This window comes from Hibiscus syriacus, unplaced genomic scaffold, assembly GCF_006381635.1.
Source record: "Hibiscus syriacus cultivar Baekdansim isolate YM2019G1 unplaced genomic scaffold, ASM638163v2 tig00110163_pilon, whole genome shotgun sequence".
Taxonomy (NCBI): domain Eukaryota; kingdom Viridiplantae; phylum Streptophyta; class Magnoliopsida; order Malvales; family Malvaceae; genus Hibiscus; species Hibiscus syriacus.
The window spans coordinates 1,972,290-1,991,048 of record NW_024062610.1 but is presented as its reverse complement, the minus strand read 5'-3'; the positions used below and the strand labels follow the sequence as shown (position 1 = coordinate 1,991,048).

At 36.6% G+C, this 18,759-nt stretch overlaps 1 protein-coding gene and 1 pseudogene across 1 annotated transcript; one reads left to right on the top strand and one right to left on the bottom strand.

The window, feature by feature from the left end:
* Window positions 1-1,601: 1,601 nt before the first annotated feature.
* Window positions 1,602-3,980, top strand: LOC120216733 (annotated as a pseudogene).
* Window positions 3,981-5,742: 1,762 nt separating this feature from the next.
* LOC120216734 (mavicyanin-like) lies at window positions 5,743-6,727 on the bottom strand. Its single transcript, XM_039214083.1, has 2 exons — window positions 6,464-6,727; window positions 5,743-6,230 (listed from the first exon to the last, which is right to left on the bottom strand). Exons 1-2 carry the CDS (start codon window positions 6,636-6,638, stop codon window positions 5,878-5,880), a joined length of 528 nt encoding a protein of 175 aa, XP_039070014.1. The 5' UTR covers window positions 6,639-6,727; the 3' UTR covers window positions 5,743-5,877.
* Window positions 6,728-18,759: the final 12,032 nt, after the last annotated feature.

Sequence of the window (18,759 nt, the reverse complement as noted above, 5' to 3'; positions counted from 1 at the left end):
TCCAATAAGTATATCTGTCTCCGAGAAAAGGTCAAAATCCATATATTAAACAAAGAGTTTAAGCAATGTAGGCTCTAGTGCTGTATCTCTCTTATCTCCAGCATTGTCCTGTTAAATAAGAGATTTTTATAATCGAAAAGCCAGTTCTTGAATCGTGGTCTTCTTGGAAGCTAGTGCGGGAGTGACATTCACGATCTCTCCACGCATGTAAATGAACTGAACGTTCAACGAATCGTTCATGAATCGTGCAGCAGAAAATTTGTTTATGTTGGCTTATTTATTAAATGAACGAACATAAATAAGATTTTGTGTTCGTTTAATTAAATGAACGAACATGAACATAGGTCTCGTTCGTTCATTTACGTTCGTGAATGTTCGGTTATGTTCGTTTAGTTATGTTTGTTTATGTTCATTTATTTATGTTTAATCCAATCTTCTTAAATCAATTTTGGTGACCAATTTCTAAGTATTTTAAAAATATTAATTAATCTAATATTCTGATGACCAACTCTATCTAAAACTAAAGAAAACATCATACTTCTTTCTAGAAATAGATGGGAAGATAAATGTAACAATCGGAAGTATACGAGCATCGGTAAAGAGAAAAATATATAGAATTTGCAAGAAAACAAAACAAATGTTTCTATATAATTTATGAAAAAGAGTGTAATAGCGGAAGTAATAGGTTTTTCAGGAATAACTCATTAATAAGTAGAAAATACACTTTGACAATGAACTTTTGTTTTCATAGTTCTTTTGTGTCCTTTAGTTGTGGAGTAGACTTTAAGTACGTTAAAATTTTAAATGTTGGTTTAGCAATAATATCAGTTATAATATATAGCATCGAAGGGATTTCGGATCTATGTTATTGCCTTGTAGTCCAATTTGTATCGTTCGAAATCTTCATGCTGTTAAATTTTCTACTTTGACAACGGAAATGACCATTATTAACAAACCTCACTAAAGTCTGACATTGATGTCACAAAACTTTTAGCCGACGAATTTATTAGAATAACATAATAGAAAAAGATTGGTCATATGTAATCATGGACCACTAAGATAAATGTTATAGTTTTAAATTAAAGTCGTGTGAATCATTTAATATTTTTAAAAGATCGATCGAAATATTTGATATCTTCAAACATTTCATCGTTACTAATAAGCTCTTATGCTATTTATCACTGTAAATTTGGTTAATTTGCATTGTCGATTATTTTTCATAAAAGAACAATGGAAGGTAGGGTCTCCAACGTTTATGTTCGTGTTCGTTTATTTATTAAATGAACGAACATGAACAAGTTATATTCCTTAATAAACGAGCATGAACAAAAAAAAATTATTCGTTTATATTCGTTTATTTATTAAATGAACGAACATGAACAAGTTATATTCCTTAATAAACGAACATAAACAAAAAAAATTATTCGTTTATGTTCGTTTTCATTTATTTATTAAATAAACGAATATGAACATACATCCGTTCGTATTTACGGGCCACCTTTCCCTCTCTCTTTGTTTCGTTTCACGAATATACATATTTTCGGATGGCCAAATGGCTTCCTTGAGTGTTTGAACATTCCTTCGACGAACCCAGCTCCCTCTTTTGCTGTCCATTCCCTCTATTTTTGTTTTTATTGGTGTCTTTTCTTGTTTGAAGGGTTACCCTGTTCTTTCCTTGCTATTTGGTTTCTGTTTACCTTTCTGAGATTCTTAGACCCATCTTTTCAATACCATTATTATAATTTTGTTTTGAATTGGGATTCCCCTCAACTCTTGTTGTTTTCTTCTGAGATTCTTCGTAGACCCTAGTGGTATTTTTTGGCTATTATTTTCTGTTATTTTGCGCTTTTGGCAACTATGTTAGTATTATATATTCTTGGTGAGTGAGTTTTGCCCCTTTTCTCTTTGTACCTGTTTGATGGGATGTTGATGTCTATGTCAGTTGGTGAGGATCCAAGTTCCAAGAGGGGTTTGACAAAGATGGGACTGTTGTTGATAGTAAAGCTTCAGAGACAAAAACAGCATCAAAGATGCCTGCAAACGGTTATAAAGTTGAAGGGCATAACCCTGGGTTCAGTAGAAAAGCCAGCGAGAGTTCTTTTTGTCCACCTGAAGATGAAGACGACGATGACGATGAAGAGAGGGGGATTGAGTTGGGCCCTAACCTTAAAGAACAACTCGAAAAGGATTAGGTTGGTTTGCTCCATCTCTTCCTTCATATTTCAGTTTCAGTTCTTTTTCCCCGCTTCACTTTTAGCGCTCATCTTTTATTTTCTTTGAATTTGAGGATTCAGGATGATGAGAGCTTAAGGAGGTGGAAGGAACAACTTCTTGGGTCCGTGGATTTCGACTCCGTTGGAGGTTTGACTTCTCATACTCTACAGATCTATTCTTTGAAACTTGATGGTTTCTTTGACGGTTGATGAAGTTTATATGGTGTATTTATAGAATGGAAACTGATCTTGAAGTTCAATAAATGATTTCAGCTAGCAAGTTCAAAAGTTGCATAGTCGGTAGAGCATAATTGCGCTTTCTAGAGCATTAGTGTTGTCTTTGATCTCCTCCGTGTTTCCATTCTCTGTTGCAAGCACTTAAAAATCTAAGGAGAAAGAAAAGAAGAAAGGTTGCCCCTTCTTTGTATCCTGACATTTGAATCCATTGTTTATGAAGGTATAGAAAAGCTGGAACCTGATGTTAAGATCCTGAGCTTTGCAATCAAATCACCTGGTAGGCCTGATATGGTGCTTCCAATTCCGGATAACGGAAAGCCTAAAGGCCCGTGGTTTACCTTAAAAGAAGGTAGCAAATACACCCTGCAATTCACTTTCCAAGTGAGCAACAATATTGTGTCCGGGCTCAAGTACACTAATATGGTTTGGAAAACTGGTGTCAAGGGTAATTCCTTTTTATCTTTCCCTGTGGTTCGTATGGAAGAATTATATTCTTTTATATAAACTTTAGGTTTGATGTTCTTCTCGATGAATTGTTGTACTTGTATCAGTTGATAGCACGAAAGAGATGATAGGGACCTTCAGCCCCCAGGCAGAGCCTTACACACATGAAATATCTGATGAAACAACTCCATCTGGGATATTTGCTAGAGGATTTTATTCAGCTAGAAGTAAGGTAAAATAAACAATAAATTTTTTTTTTTCGTTATCCGCTATACACTGTAATTGCACGAAATGGATCTGGGTTAGTATGAATCTGGTTTGTCCATCGTCCAACTGTTTGAGCGGGTATGAATCTGGTTTGTCAATCGTCCAACTGTTAGGGCTAGTATGAATCTGGTTTGTGTTGCTTTTATTATAACAAGCTTATGACTTATTTTGCTATTGTTACTTGATTTTCTTGTCAGATGGTCTCTCTCTCTCTGACACACACACACACATATATGAGGAAATCATTATTTTGAATCCAGTTTTCACCACCAGGCAAAAACTCAATATTGATCTTTTCACCATACAGACTTCCAGAGAAATGACCCTTAACAATCGATTCAGATCTTGAACAATGCTACATCAATGATCCCCTAATGTCCAAGAACTAATACACTAATAAAGATCCCATTAATAAGTTGTCCGGATCCATGTGAAACAGGATTTTGGGATTCAAATTTGTGGTCATCTCATGTTGTAGACAGGAAACCATAGTTGAAACTTGTACAATTTTCAGCGCACGAGCCTTACTAAATGTTTCATTACTCTGTTTTCTCTGTTTGCAGTTTGTCGACAACGACAGCAAGTGCTACTTGGAGAGTGAGACTAGGAATGGCAATCGTAGATGACATGCGAACGAATCAATTACAGTTAAATCAGTTTGCTCGTGCCCATTGTTTGTCAAATCACCTTTAGATGTAACCATAGTTCATTTCCTGTTTGTATTTGCTCCTGTGTGAGAGTGAGACTAGGAATCATCTATACAATGGAGAGAGTTAATCAAAAAGCGTTCTGCTTTACCTGAGTTGCAGTTAGACATTAATTTAGGATGGATTAATAAAAAGTTAAGCTTTTGCTTTCAATTTTCCTTCATGTTGTGCCATTTGGTGAAACTTGTAAAGGGGTTGTTTCATAATTGCATGATGTAATCTTGTTTCCTTCACTGTTAAAGTTGAAAGTTGGCCAAAGCATAAACACGAAAATTTGACAGATTTAGTGGCGGAATTTTAGCTAATATCTTCAGTTTTGAACAATCAATATTAATTTTTGCTAATATCTCCAGTTTTGAACAATCCAGATTTAAAATAAGAAATGTTGACGAGCAAACCTCACTTCTTGGACAGAACTACTTCCGAGTGAAAACAACTTTTCAGGTTGCCACAAGTGTGTCAATGTGCAAAGCCACAACTTTTTCGTTCAACAGTTTTATAGGTCCCGTACCAAAGAGCTTATGGAACTGTACAAGCCTCGTTTGAGTTCGACTCCATTACAACCAGCTTTCAGGGTCTCTAGAACAGAACTTTGGAGTTTATCCTAATCTGAGTTATTGTGAGTTAAGCCACAACAGATTGGAGGGGTTGCTTTCAGTTAACTGTGGAGGATGCAGAAACCTGGAGCAATTAAAAGTTGCTGGTAATATGATCAGTGGCCAAATATCTGAGGACTTTGGCATGCTGAGCCGACTACCTCTCTGTACCTCTTCAATTTGAGCAATAACCATTTAGCAGATGAGGTGGCACTTGAAATTGGAAAGCTCTCAAGTCTTGACGATCAAGATCTTTCAGAAAACAAGCTAGATGGGAGAATCCCAGGCCAACTTGGTGAATGCTCAAAGCTACGTAATTTGTGCTGGAAGAAGAACTACTTCAGGGGACCTATCTCATTCCACCTTGATTATATGGCTTTGTTGGGGTCACTTGTTCTTAGTCAAAATTTGCTCACACGGCAATACTTCCAGAGCTTGCAAAGTTGACCATGTTGGAACAGATAGGCATCTCACACAATATGCTGTCAAGTCCAATCCCCTCTTTATCCAGTATGATGACTAGCTTAACATAGATCTACTTCTCATTCAATGACCTGGAAGGACCCGCTCCAAACAGTGAATTCTTTTGCCATGCTTCCCCATCAGCGTTCAGCAACAACAAAACCTATGTGGCGAATTTGAAGGTTTGAGCCCTGAAGTAACACATCAGTGGAGACAAAAACCTATAAAATGAACCACAGGCTCCAATAAGTATCAGGGATGGTACTTTCTTTAGCTCTGTTTATTCTATACGCACACTCCCGTAGAGCAAAAATGAGCAGGTAAAGGAAACTACGGTATCAAAAAGGGGAGCGGGAAATCCACTTCATTTCTGAATTATGATGGGAAGATCGTGTACAAAGATATAATTGAAAAATATTGTATTGGGGTCCGGTGGAACTGGAAGAGTGTACAAGGCAAAGTTAAGAATAGGATTTGTTCTGGCCATCAAAAAACTATCTTCTCCAGACGGGGAAGAGGAAGAGCGGTAGATCAGATGGGACGTTTTATCAAAGAGATTCGATTGTTAACAGAAATACGCCACAAAAACATCACCAAATTTTATGGATTTTGTTGCTAAGGGCCGCACAGGTTCCTAGTTTATGATTATAGTGAGAAAGGAAACCTAGCTGATGTCCCAAGGGATTAAAGCCAAAGAATTGGAGTGGAGCAGCAGGATCAAACTTGTGAAGGAAGTTGCAAATGCTTTGTCCTACATTCCATAAAATACTTGAAGAAAACTACTTTAGCTTTAACACACTGTTATTTTCATCATGATGTTCTTTAAGTTTTACAGGGCCATGTCGCAAGTATATCGAATACATAATTTGAAAACTAAAGTAGATTTTCATATAATAAACTCTAGCCTAAGAAGTTAAATAGTGCAGACAGACGGGTCACAACTCGCAACAATTAAATAGCCATATAGCGAACGCAAAGCCAAAGCCCGACCAATAATAACACAGAGCTCCCATGAAGCCGGACTGATCCGGAAGGGGTTGTGGGCGGCGCGGCGGCAGCCACTGCGACTTTGGGCATTTTAGCGTCGGTGTTCCCTAAAGGCCCCACCTCTACGTGTAGCTTTAGACCGTTCTTGCAGCTCTCAGCTTTGCTGCTTACGAAATAGCGGATCCCTTCCCCATCCAATGGGATGCCATTTAAGCCGTCCGTGTACATTCTTAGGGGGTTGCTCACATCGCACGACTCATATTCTTCCTTGCTATTTAGCTCGGCAATACTCTCCTCCGCTGCAGAGTAGGCGAACCCTGTGCAACATTTCAAGTTAACCATAATCAAACAGAGAAAGACATGAGGAAAGCAGTGATTTTCATTCAAAAAGTAGGAAGCTTTGATTTTTTTTACAAACCAAAAGACGACGAAATTTAACAAAAATTGGTTATTGTATCATGGGGTCGTACCATATATATATAGCGTTTCTGGTATGTGTTTCTATGCTATGCTAAGCTAATTGGAAAGGAAGAGTAAAGCAAAAGCATACAGATTTTGTCTCCAACACTGAAGCTCCTACCGGAGGACCAAGATGCCACGTCGGAGGAAGGGTCCCACCCTTGATCACCTCCGACTACATGGTGCACTTGTGCTCCAGCCTTTTTCCCTCCGAGGGTTGCTTCCATGACAACCACTGCGACGATCACCATCTTCAGAATAGCCATTTTCACGGCACAGGGAAAAAAAAGTGCTACTGCTTCTTCGAGAGAGAAAAAAATGAAAAGAGAGAGCGGAGTGTTTGTTAAGAGCAAAAGAGGCGCTTTTTAGAACGGTGGATGGAAAGGTCTCCTTCAACAATGCTCTGGGCATTCGGAGTATTAAGGACTGGGCGGGGGCAGGATCCCCATGCACGGCCCATTACTATTAACAACTACCACCAACAACCATTCTAGTAAAGGAACATGTATGTACTCTATTCGATGTGTTCATCTTACTTTCCAATTGCATATTGACCATATTTACCACACCATGAAATGGAAGTAGTATAATGAATCAATATCATACTGTAAGAAATATAATACCAGTACATCTTACTGAACTGTGCATTAATAGCTTTGTATGAGCATGCGTGGCCCATTAATTTTTCTACAGTTCTACTTTCCAAACTTGTGTCATCCACCATTGCAACGGATACATTGATTTATACACAGCATAGCGATTTGCTCATTTTTTAACTATAAGCTGACGATTTTAAAGTTTTAACACTGATAACCCACAACTCTTAATGTGTATTTTCTTCATAATCTTTTTCGCTAGTGATCAACGTAATTGAAAGCATGTGAAAATTCGAGGTTTCCTCGAAAGTATCGTCCTGAAAAATATAGTCATAAAACAATTTGCAGCCATATTTTTCCCATTTGTCATTATGCGAGTATGTATACGCCCACGGCCCAGAATGTTCCACCCCAACACTCTTTACATGAATGCAATCAGTCTCTGCCCCGTGCATGGTCCCGCCCCAAAGTTTGTTTTGCCATTTGCATTTTGAAACGTGGTCCTTCCTTTGTCCATTTCCATGGGTTTTTTTTCCCCTTCATAAAGCAAATGATCATTTCCCTTGGGACGAGTCCCCTTCTAGGTTTCCACATCGTTGGAAGATCCACCCGCCAATTCGCTGCCTTTTTAAACTCTACCAATACCCACAAACCAATTTGTTTTCATTTCCTATATAAAATTATAGTAGGGGCAATAACGAGTACTGTTCCTCTCCGGTCTCCGAAACATAATTTGTCATTGAGTATCAAAACCAGTCAACTGTTCTATATAACACCATCACATTGCCAAATTTAATCAGATATATAAGAATATGGTTAAATGTTTAAATAAATATTCAATCTTTTAAAGTATATTCACATAAATATTTAATCTTTCAAAATAATTGGATAAGGGTTTAATGTTTTTAAACCTATTTAAATAAAATTAAAACTTTTCCAATTTGATAAAGTGAGAGCTGGTACCCACCTTTTTAAACCAATGTTTAAAAAATTAATTCAATTTTCATTAAAATCGTAAAAGATAATATTATTTAAATTAAGTAATGATATCATAAAACTAAAAAAATCAGATTATATTAAATTTAAAGTATACAAAAACTCAAATTAGTTTATAGGAAAAAAAACTAAAACCAATACTGAATGCACATTTTAGTCAACTTCGCTATTCAAATAATAATGTAATAACTCAAATTTAAATTCGAATAATAATACTCGAAATTAATAATAACAAGAGGATTTCAAAATAAAATTTACAAATACAAATTCCGATTTTATAAAAGAATGGAAGTATCTGATTTGCTGCTATTGCTATATTTCAAGTTTTCAACTGCAAATTGCTGTGCAAACCCCCCACGTTAGGAAGGAATGCTTAGCGGATGGTATTTATTTAAAACATGGATGACATAACAAACCTAAAGCGTGAGAAAATTAGAGAGAAGAAGAAAATTCCAAGGAAATCCAGGGGCATTTTGTTTCTCTGGTAACATTATTGTGTTATATGTAGGGATCGGTTCGGTTCCGATCTTGATCGAAAATTATATATCATTCACTTCACTCGACCCAACTCTAAAAATATACACTCTTCATCTTAATTGAATCCAATCCGAAATAATATATATTATTATTGTGAGAAAATAATATATAGAGGGTATTATTGTAATTATATCTAAATATATAAGGTGAAATTATAATTTTTTTAAAATCGGATATTTTTTATCCTAAACCCAATCCGACCCGACCATACCCGAACACAACCTTTAAAAAAAATCAGACTTGACTTGACCTGAACTCGATTCTTTTTCAAAAAAATTCGACATATTAAGTATGGTCGGTTGAAACCCATTGAGTTCGGGTGTCCCGTGCCCTCCCTAGAGGTGGGTATACGGGCTACCCGCCCGTTTAGCCCGCGGGTTTTGACGGTGCGGGCTTAAACAGAGCGGTTTAAAAAGCTCACATTCATAAACAGTTTTGAATTTTAAGGCCCGCGACCCATCCATTTAACCCGCTGGCTAAACGGGCTTACCCGCGCCCCGTTTAATAAAACTAATTTTAAATGTTGTAAATGCAATAAAAAATAATGTTTTAACTTACTACACCTTTAAAAATGATTAAGCAACTTGAAAATGAAGGTAGCACCGTCAAAATAATAAATAATATTTAAATTTTATTTTAATAACCAGAAATGATTATAAAATAATATTTTAATTTTTTAATCATATATATATATATATATATATATATATATATATATATATATATATATAATGATATAATTACTTAAACTCAATTAAAAACACAATATTCATTTATATCACCAAATTGAAAAATATAAAACAATAATCACATTATAATTTTATAAAACACGATTATTCAAGGCTATAATATGAAGACACAGAAGTGTCTGCAAGCAGAAATTCAAACATAAAAATTCAACAAAGTCAAACATTATACAAATCTAACAAAAAAGTTGTCAAGTAGTCTTAATAATTGTATTTTATGGATACTTTAAAGAAAGACTAAAACATAATATGAAAATATAAAATAAAATATTTACAGTATAAGAGTAAATTTAAAAGATACAATTATACTAAAATTGATAAAATATAAGTCATTAATTTGTTAAAATATATTTATTTTGTAAAAGCATTTAAAAGTTGAAAAATATGTTTTCAATTTTTTCTTTTACTTTTCTTTCTTATTTTTAATTCAAATATTACGTGTCATGTGATATATTATTAGAATATCACGTGACTTTTATAATTAAAGAACGAAATAGATAACATACTTCATGAAAAAAAATGTCAAAATTAAATAAAAAAAATCTTTAAATACCAAAGTGATAATGATGTAAATTTTATAAGACTAAAATACTATATAATTTTTTTAATTTTTATTTTTTAAAATGAAGAATAATTTGATACATTAATTATGTATATTTAAATGAGAAAAAAATATCAAGCAGCGGTAGAATTATGACAAACGCCCTAATAAATTTAAGAACTACAATAGTTATAAGTAACATCATATTTATAGGTAATTTATTTTCTTTTTCTATAAAATTCTTTAAGTTTATTTTCTCTAAAATTTTATAAATTTTAAATTAAGAGGGCTTTAGTGGGTTTCGCGGGTAGCCCGCGGTTATACCCATTAAACATGTGGGTTTAACGGTCCGGGTTAAAAAGCCCGCAATTTAAATGATCTTCAATTTTTGAGGCCCGAAACCCACACGGATCGCGGGTTAAACGGGTAGCCTACGGGCCTTAGCCCATATACCCAGCTCTAGCCCTCCCTACTTCTATGAACTCAAAACGCATGGTCTCATTTTGCTACGCGACAAGCTCCCAAAACCATCCATCAATTTCCCTAATACTTACTTTTGCCAGACGATCTAACGTGGCTGATAATGATTGGATCCCTGTTAATCTTTTTTCTCTGAACATTATTCTTGTTCTTTTGATTGGACGTGATTCATTTTTCCTCTGAGATTTTGATTTCCCGTTTTATTTATTTGTTTCTGTAAATTCTTTGGAGTTCAGGCTGTGTTGAAGAGTTCTTGGCCACTGAAGTCGATGCAACTAAGAAAAGCCAGCGAGGTTCATCCAAGATTTCATTCCTTTGATCGAAGAAAACAAGACCTCGATCAGAGCATTGTTGAAAGTAAACAAATAATAATGGGGCGGCTTGAAAAATGGTTTTGGGTGGCTAATGTAGTCAAAATTAGGTAACCAAATTGTTGAAAAAATAAAGGGATAATTACTAAATTTAATCCCTAAACTTTAGGGTATTTATAAATTAGTCCTTAGGTTTCAACTATAAATACCCTAGCTCATTTAGCTTCAAAACAATCCCAAAGCATTCTAGCTTTCTTCCAATACTAGAGAGAATTTAGAGAGTTTCTTGAGAGTTGTTTTCTCCTTTTTTATCAAAAGAGAATTATCATTGTTTTCTCCTTGGTAGATCGATAGAGGTTGTAATTCCTATTTTCTCATAGTGAAATTCTTCTACCGTGTCCCGTAGTTTTTACCCTATAAAATTTAGGGGTTTTTCACATAAATTTTGTGTCTCTTTTATCTTCATTTTTATTTTCTCAAATTATTAGTTGTGATTTTGCTCTATCCGATAGTCGTCTTCCGCAATAATTGGTATCAGAGCCAGATTAGAGTGTGTAATATCTGCTTATTGTCTTTGTGGTTGCCACCAAAAGGTGGATCCCCCAACATAAGAAAGTAAGAAGTTATTACCCATTCTTTGAAGGTTCTAGAGAACTATTCACGATAGTGAAATAGTGGGAGCTATCCGTAAAAGAAGCTATGACAACGAAATTTGATATTGAAAAATTCAATGGGAGAAATTTCTCATTATGGAAATTGAAGATGAAGGCCATCCTGAGGAAAGACGATTGTCTAGCAGCTATCAGTGAAAGGCCGGTGGATTTCATAGATGACAACAAATGGATCGAAATGGACGGGAATGCTATGACAAACTTTCATCTAGCATTGGCAGAGGAAGTATTGTCAAGCATCGAGGAAAAGAAGACAGCTAAGGAGATATGGGATCATCTCACCAAACTGTACGAGGCCACATCGATGCACAATAAAATTTTCCTTAAGAGAAAATTATACACTCTCCGTATGCCAGAATCTACTTCAGTGATAAAGCACTTAAAATACGTTGAACACTTTATTTTCTCAGCTTACATCATTAAGCTGTAAATTAGGAGAACAAGAACGTGTCAAACTTCTACTTCAAAGTCTACCGAATTCGTATGATCAACTCACCACCAAATTGACAAACAATAATGTCACCAGTCTAGTCTTCGATGACGTTGCAGCTGTTGTTCTACAAGAAGAAAATTGGCGCAAGAACAAGGAAGACAGACAAGTAAATCTGCAACAAGCAGAAACATTGACAACAATGAGATGGAGATCAACAGAACGTAGCCAAAGCAGCAGTCACAAACATGGTAGATCGAAGTCGATGAGCAAGAAGAATTTAAAGTGCTACAACTGTGGAAAGAAGGGTCACTTGAAGAAGGATTGTTGGAGTCTAAATAAAAACTCCAATCCACAAGGCAATACCACAAACACTTCAGATGATGGAGATGCTCTATGCTGTGAAGCGTCAACCATCGTGGAAGGAAGAAAACGATTTGCAGATATATGGCTCATTGATTCGGGAGCAACATATCACATGACCTCAAGAAGAGAATGGTTTCATCATTATGAACCTGTCTCAGGAGGATCTGTGTATAGTTGCAATGATCATGCCTTAGAGATCGTTGGCGTGGGAACCATCAAATTGAAGATGTACGATGGAATAATCAAAAGTTGTTCGAGATGTGCGGCACGTGAAAGGCCTGAAGAAAAATTTATTATCTTACGGATTGTTGGATAATAATGCAAGCAAGATTGAAACACGGAAAGGAATCATGAAGGTGTTTCGTGGAGCGCTTGTGGTGTTGAAAGGCGAAAAGATAGCTGCAAACTTGTACATGCTGAAGGGAGAGACTTTGCTAGAAGCAGAAGCCTCTGTTGCCTCATGTAGTTCAGATTCTTCAATGCTATGGCATCAGAAACTTGGACACATGTCAGAACAAGGAATGAAAGTTCTTGTGGAGCAAAAGCTACTTCTAAGCTTAACAAAGGTATCACTTACTTTGTGTGAGCATTGCATAACAAGTAAGCAGCACTGGTTGAAATTCAACACGTCAAATTCTAGAGGCAAAAATGTTCTAGAATTAGTTGATTCTGACGTATGGCAAGCATCAGTTACATCCCTAGGTGGAGCAAAATACTTTGTCTCATTTATTGATGACTACTCTAGGAGATGTTGGGTGTATCCTATTAAGAAGAAGTCAGATGTGTTTTCAACTTTCAAAATCTTCAAAGCGCGGGTGGAACTTGATTCTGGAAATAAGATCAAGTGTTTCAGAACAGATAATGGAGGTGAATACACAAGCGAAGAATTTGATGACTTTTGCAGGAAAGAAGGCATCAAAAGACAGTTCACAGTGGCAAACACTCCTCAACAAAATGGAGTGGCAGAGCGGATGAACAGAACCTTGTTAGAAAGAACAAGAGCAATGTTGAGGGATGCATGCCTAGAAAAATCATTATGGGCAGAAGCAGTCAATACCGCATGTTATTTGGTGAATCGAGCTCCATCAACTGCAATAGAGCTGAAGACACCAATAGAGATGTTGTAACATCCTCCATGCCGGGTTAGTGATTAATTTGCAAAGTTTCAACAATTGGTGATTAAAGTAGAATAATTATATAGTTAAAAATAATGGTTAGTAAATATGAAATGTATGTAAGGATAAAATGGTCATTTGTAAGGAAAAATTATAATTAAAAAAATATTATGGGGTTCTATTAGAACCCACGTGGGGCTTGTGGAGGAAACAAATGTTTCCAGAATCCTCTCATTTCTTCTTCCTTCTTTCTTATCTTCTTCTCTTCCTTCTCCAAACGTGAAGCTTGCAAGTAAAGGTAAGAATCTGAACCTTGGTAGTTTCTTTGATTTTTAGATTGGAAATGGAAGTTTGGATGTTATATAAGCTAAAGGAAAGCTTATATGACATTAAGACAACAAGATAAGTGTTTTAGAGATAGATTTGGAAAATGAGTTTTTAGATGAAATTTTGATATGGATGAGTTTTTGAAGTTTGAATAAGATTTTTGACTTGTCAATAAGTTAATTAAGAAGTATGAGGTAATAGAATTGAAATTAGAACAAGTTGGAATTTGAGTAAGATCTTCATTCTATATGGATGATTAGTTTTTTTTTAGTTTAGAGGTATTGAATGGATAATAATTAGTTTAAGTAAGTGTATGAAAGCTAAGAGTAGTAAAGAGAGTGAAATATGTATGTTTGAGCTGAAATGAGATGATTTCCGAGCTCAAAATAGGATTTTTGGGCTAGGGGAATCGGTACCCATTCAAGGGGAACCGATACCCCCTCAACGAATATGAATTTCCAGAATGCTAGAGGGAATCGATACCCCCAGGGGGACCGATTCCCCATGAAAAAAAAGAAGAAAAGAAGAAAAGAAAGAAAGACTAAGCTATTAATTCCTTAAGTTAGTAAGCTATTAAAGCTTAATTTCAAGACATAGACATCTGATAATCATCTTGGAAATTATGTTTATGTAGATACCGAGCCTACACGAGTTCGGGAACAATCTACAAGTAGGATCGATCGAGGAAAAGGCAAAGAAATATAGGTGAGTGCATATGCATAGCATGATTATAGAATATACTCCATTCTAGACTTGTGATAAGTCTAGATTTATATCTTGGTACATGAGCATATTCTGTATATGAGACATGACATGAGTTCATATAAAATGCATTATATGACATGAATATGTGGGAAAAGTTATGAGCTATGTGAAAAGGTAAGAATTTACATGTCTACGCGATATAGACTACGTGAAATGTAAAAGCCCATGTTATGTAGATGAGAACTATAGGTATAGTTGGCATGCCAAGTGTAGAGGGTCTACGCGGTCCTTCGGGACATATGTATATTCTTTGGAACATGTGTGAAGTCTGGAAAGACGCATACTTGATCCCTAGTATATGTATATGATTCTTAAGGAATTCTATGTGGTCCTTATGGACATCATTATATGGCACTACGGTGCAATTCTACGCGGTCCTTCGGGATATATATATATTCTGTGGAACATGTGTGAAGTCTTGGAAAGACACATACTTGATCCCTAGTATATGTATATGATTCTTAAGGAATTCTATGTGGTCCTTATGGACATCATTATATGGCACTACGGTGCAATTCTACGCGGCACTTCGGTGCATTTATACGAGCTGTGGTGACAGCATAGTGCACAACCTCACATTACTCAGATACCTTAGGTTCTCAATATGCTATCATGGGCCAATAAACTTATTAATACAAATTCATGAATGTTAAAGTCATACGCTTACAGGTATGGATATCGATGATGGAGACTACATTGATTAAATACATGTTTGCATCTCATTTCATATGATCATGACATTTTCATTACATTGCCTTGTTATTATTATTGCCTCACTAAGTCGATGACTTAGCGTGTGAGTGTTTCACACGTAGGATCCAAGAAAATAGACGAGACAGGTGAAGTAGCTTGACAGCATTACTCCTGCAACCACCAGATCAGAAGCAACTTAATCAGTAGGTCATTTTGTTATGTAAATGGCAGTTGGCATGTAATTAAAGGGTTAAGTTGTGTATGCTCTGAATATTTTAGTAAACTTATATTACAATATGTATATTATCGTATTTTCTTAATATAAGTTCAAATATTTTACTATTATTTGTTAAGAGTTGTGTTTTAAAGTCAATGTAGTATCTGACTCATATCCGGGTCGGGTACGGGTTGGGGGTGTTACATTTAATGGTATCAGAGCTATGGTTTAGCCGATTCTAGGCATAAACCATAGTCTATAGAGTCTTTAAATGGAATACATGCCAACAAATAGTGAGAACTTCTGATCTGGTATAGTATGAGTATGTTGTTTTGCTAATAGAACAATGTTTTTATTCTTATTAGATGTCCGGACATAATAGCTCCCGAAGTGAAGCGGGAGAAGATAGGCATGCTAAAAGCAGTAATTCACCTGCCCTGGCCAGGCAAGGTGAAGAACAGGCATCTCAAGGAGTGCCTGTGCAAGATCAAGATACGTTCTTCAGAACGTTAGACGCTATTCTGACGCATCTTCAACCTTCTGCTCCACTAACTCAAAGAATTAAAGTAGCAAAAGAGTTGAGAGGTTTAGGAGCTCCCGAATTTAAGGGAGAAGCTGAGGAAGGTCCAGTGTCAGCGGATCTTTGGTTGAATGATTTGAAAATCATGTTAGATGGTCTCCACTGTTCCGAAGTGGAGAAATTAGATGGAGCTGTATCTTTATTGAGGGGTCAGGCGAGGATATGGTGGACGAACGTCACCATGAGGATGTCAACCGACCAGTTGACTTGGTCTTTGTTTTTAGAAGAATTTAAAAACAAGTATATTGGAGATCAGTTTATCCGACAAATGAAGCAGGAGTTTATGAATTTGAAGCAGATGAGCCGCTCCGTATATGAGTACGAATGTGAGTTTAATAAGCTGAGCATGTTTGTAGCTGAGCTTGTGCCTACTGAAAAAGATGCTTGCGAGTGGTTCATGGAGGGCTTGCGCCCTAGACTTAAAGAAATGTTGATAGTATTAAACTTGTCCTCGTTCCAGGAGGTGATCAATCGTGCAAAAGTTCTTGAAAGGGCTCAGAATGAAAGATTTAGGGACTCAAGAGTTCAAACATCAAAGAGAACGACTACTTCTTCTAGCTCAGTACCAACAAAAAGGGGAAGAGACTCGGGATTTCGATCACAAACTAGATCAGAATCAGTTGCATCGTCTGCTAGGGGAGCAAGTCAGGCAAGACCTAGACAGACGCAGTCAATGGAATCTGGTGCTGGGAGATCTACTCCGAGTCAAGGGAGACAGTGTCAGCACTGTGGGAAAAACCATTATGGGGCTTGTCGTATGGCTGCTGGGACTTGTTTTCGATGCGGAGATGACAGACATTTTATCCGGGATTGTCCTTTGATTGTTGGTGAGCCTGCACCATCTGGAAGAGTTGGTTCTTCCTCACAAAGAGGACGAGGAAGAGGCAGAGGAAGGAACCCGTCTGAATTCTCTGCTCAACCTGAAGTTCGATCCACTGCTCGGGTATACAATCTAAAGACAAGTGAAGACCGTGATGACCCTGATATTATAGCAGGTACTTTCAGTTGTATGAATTAGTATGGTGCTGATTGATCCGGGTTCTAATTATTCTTATTACAAGTAAGTTAGTAAAGGAGTTGAGGATTCCTATAGAAGCTACGGTAATGTGTGATAGTAACTAATCCGTTAGGGCATAGTACTCAAGTGGACAAAGTCTGTAAGGGGTGTCCCATAAGGTTCAGGGAATTGAATTCCCTGCTAATCTGATGGAATTACCCTTTGACGAGTTTGAAGTGATTCTGGGAATGGATTGGTTGTTTCATTATTATGGGAATGTCGACTGTAGATTGAAAAAGGTAACCCTGAAGAGTCCAGAAGGAATAGAAGTTAATGTGATCAGTGAAATGTGTAATCCTTTAGCAAATGTAATATCAGTGATGTCTGCCAAGAAATTATTGCTACAAGGATGTCAGGGTTTTCTTGCAAATGTGATTGATTCAAGAGCTCAAGAGAAAAGGTTAGAGGAAATTCCAATAGTTCGAGAGTTCCCTGATGTTTTTCCTGCTGAATTGCCGGGATTACCTCCGGATAGAGAGGTAGAATTTCAAATTGAAGTAATGCTAGGAACCGCTCCAATTGCAATGACACCTTATAGAATGGCTCCAAAAGAATTGCAAGAGTTAAAGAATCAATTACAAGAGTTGCTAGAGAAGGGATTTATCCGACCAAGTGTATCGCCTTGGGGAGCTCCGGTGTTATTTGTTAAAAACAAGGATGGATCAATGCGTCTCTGTATTGATTATCGACAGCTTAATAAGGTGACCATCAAGAACAAGTATCCCCTTCCGCGCATTGATGACTTGTTTGATCAACTAAAAGGAGCTTCAGTATTTTCGAAGATCGATCTACGTTCGGGTTATCATCAATTGAAGATCCAGGAGAAAGATATTCCGAAGACAGCTTTCAGAACGAGATATGGTCATTATGAATTCATCGTAATGCCATTCGGAGTAACGAATGCACCTGCCGCTTTCATGGATCTTATGAACAGGATTTTTCAGCCCTACTTGGACCAGTTTGTTGTTGTCTTTATTGATGACATACTGGTGTACTCGAAATCCCATGAAGAGCATAGCACACACTGAGGATCGTCTTGCAAATTTTAAGAGATAAAAAGTTGTATGCCAAATTGTCCAAATGTGAGTTCTGGTTAAAGGAAGTAATTTTCTTGGGGCATGTGATCTCGGCAGTTGGGATTAGAGTAGACCCTCAGAAGGTTAAAGCTATAATGGATTGGGAAGTTCCTAAGATGTGTCTGAAGTTCGGAGTTTTCTTGGACTTGCCGTTACTATCGAAGATTCGTTAAGAATTTTTCGATGATTGTGCTGCCTCTAACAAAGCTATGAGAAAGAACGTACCATTTGTTTGGACTTCTGAATGTCAAGGAAGTTTCGAAGCTTTAAAGAGAATTCTGACGGAAACTCCGATATGGTTCAACCGGAATCTGGCAAATTTTGTAGTATACAGTGACGCATCCCATACGGGTTGGGGTGTATTAATGCAAGAAGGAAAGGTAGTAGCGTACGCATCGAGACAGTTGAAACCACATGAAAGGACTCATGATTTAGAAATGGCTGCTGTAGTATCGCTCTCAGGATTTGGCGTCATATCTTTATGGGGAGGTTGTTACTTATATATGGATCATAAGAGCCTGAAGTACCTGATGACTTAAAAAGATTGAATTGAGGCAACGTAGATGGGTAGAGTTCTTAAAGGATTATGATGTGATAATTGACTATCATCCGGAAAGGCTAATGTGGTAGCAGATGCTCTGAGTAGAAAGACGTTTGCAGCTTTACGAGCTATGGATGCAAGATTATCTTTAACGGAGACGGTGGTCTTTGTGCAGAATTAACCCTTAAACCAGCATGGTTGGAACGAATAGGAGAATTGCAAAGTAAAGATGAAATGTGTTTGAAAAGAATTGAACAAGTAAAGAACAAAGAAATTAAAGACTTTGAGATTAAGTCAGATGGAATCTATATTGTAAAGGAAGAATTGTAATACCCGACAATG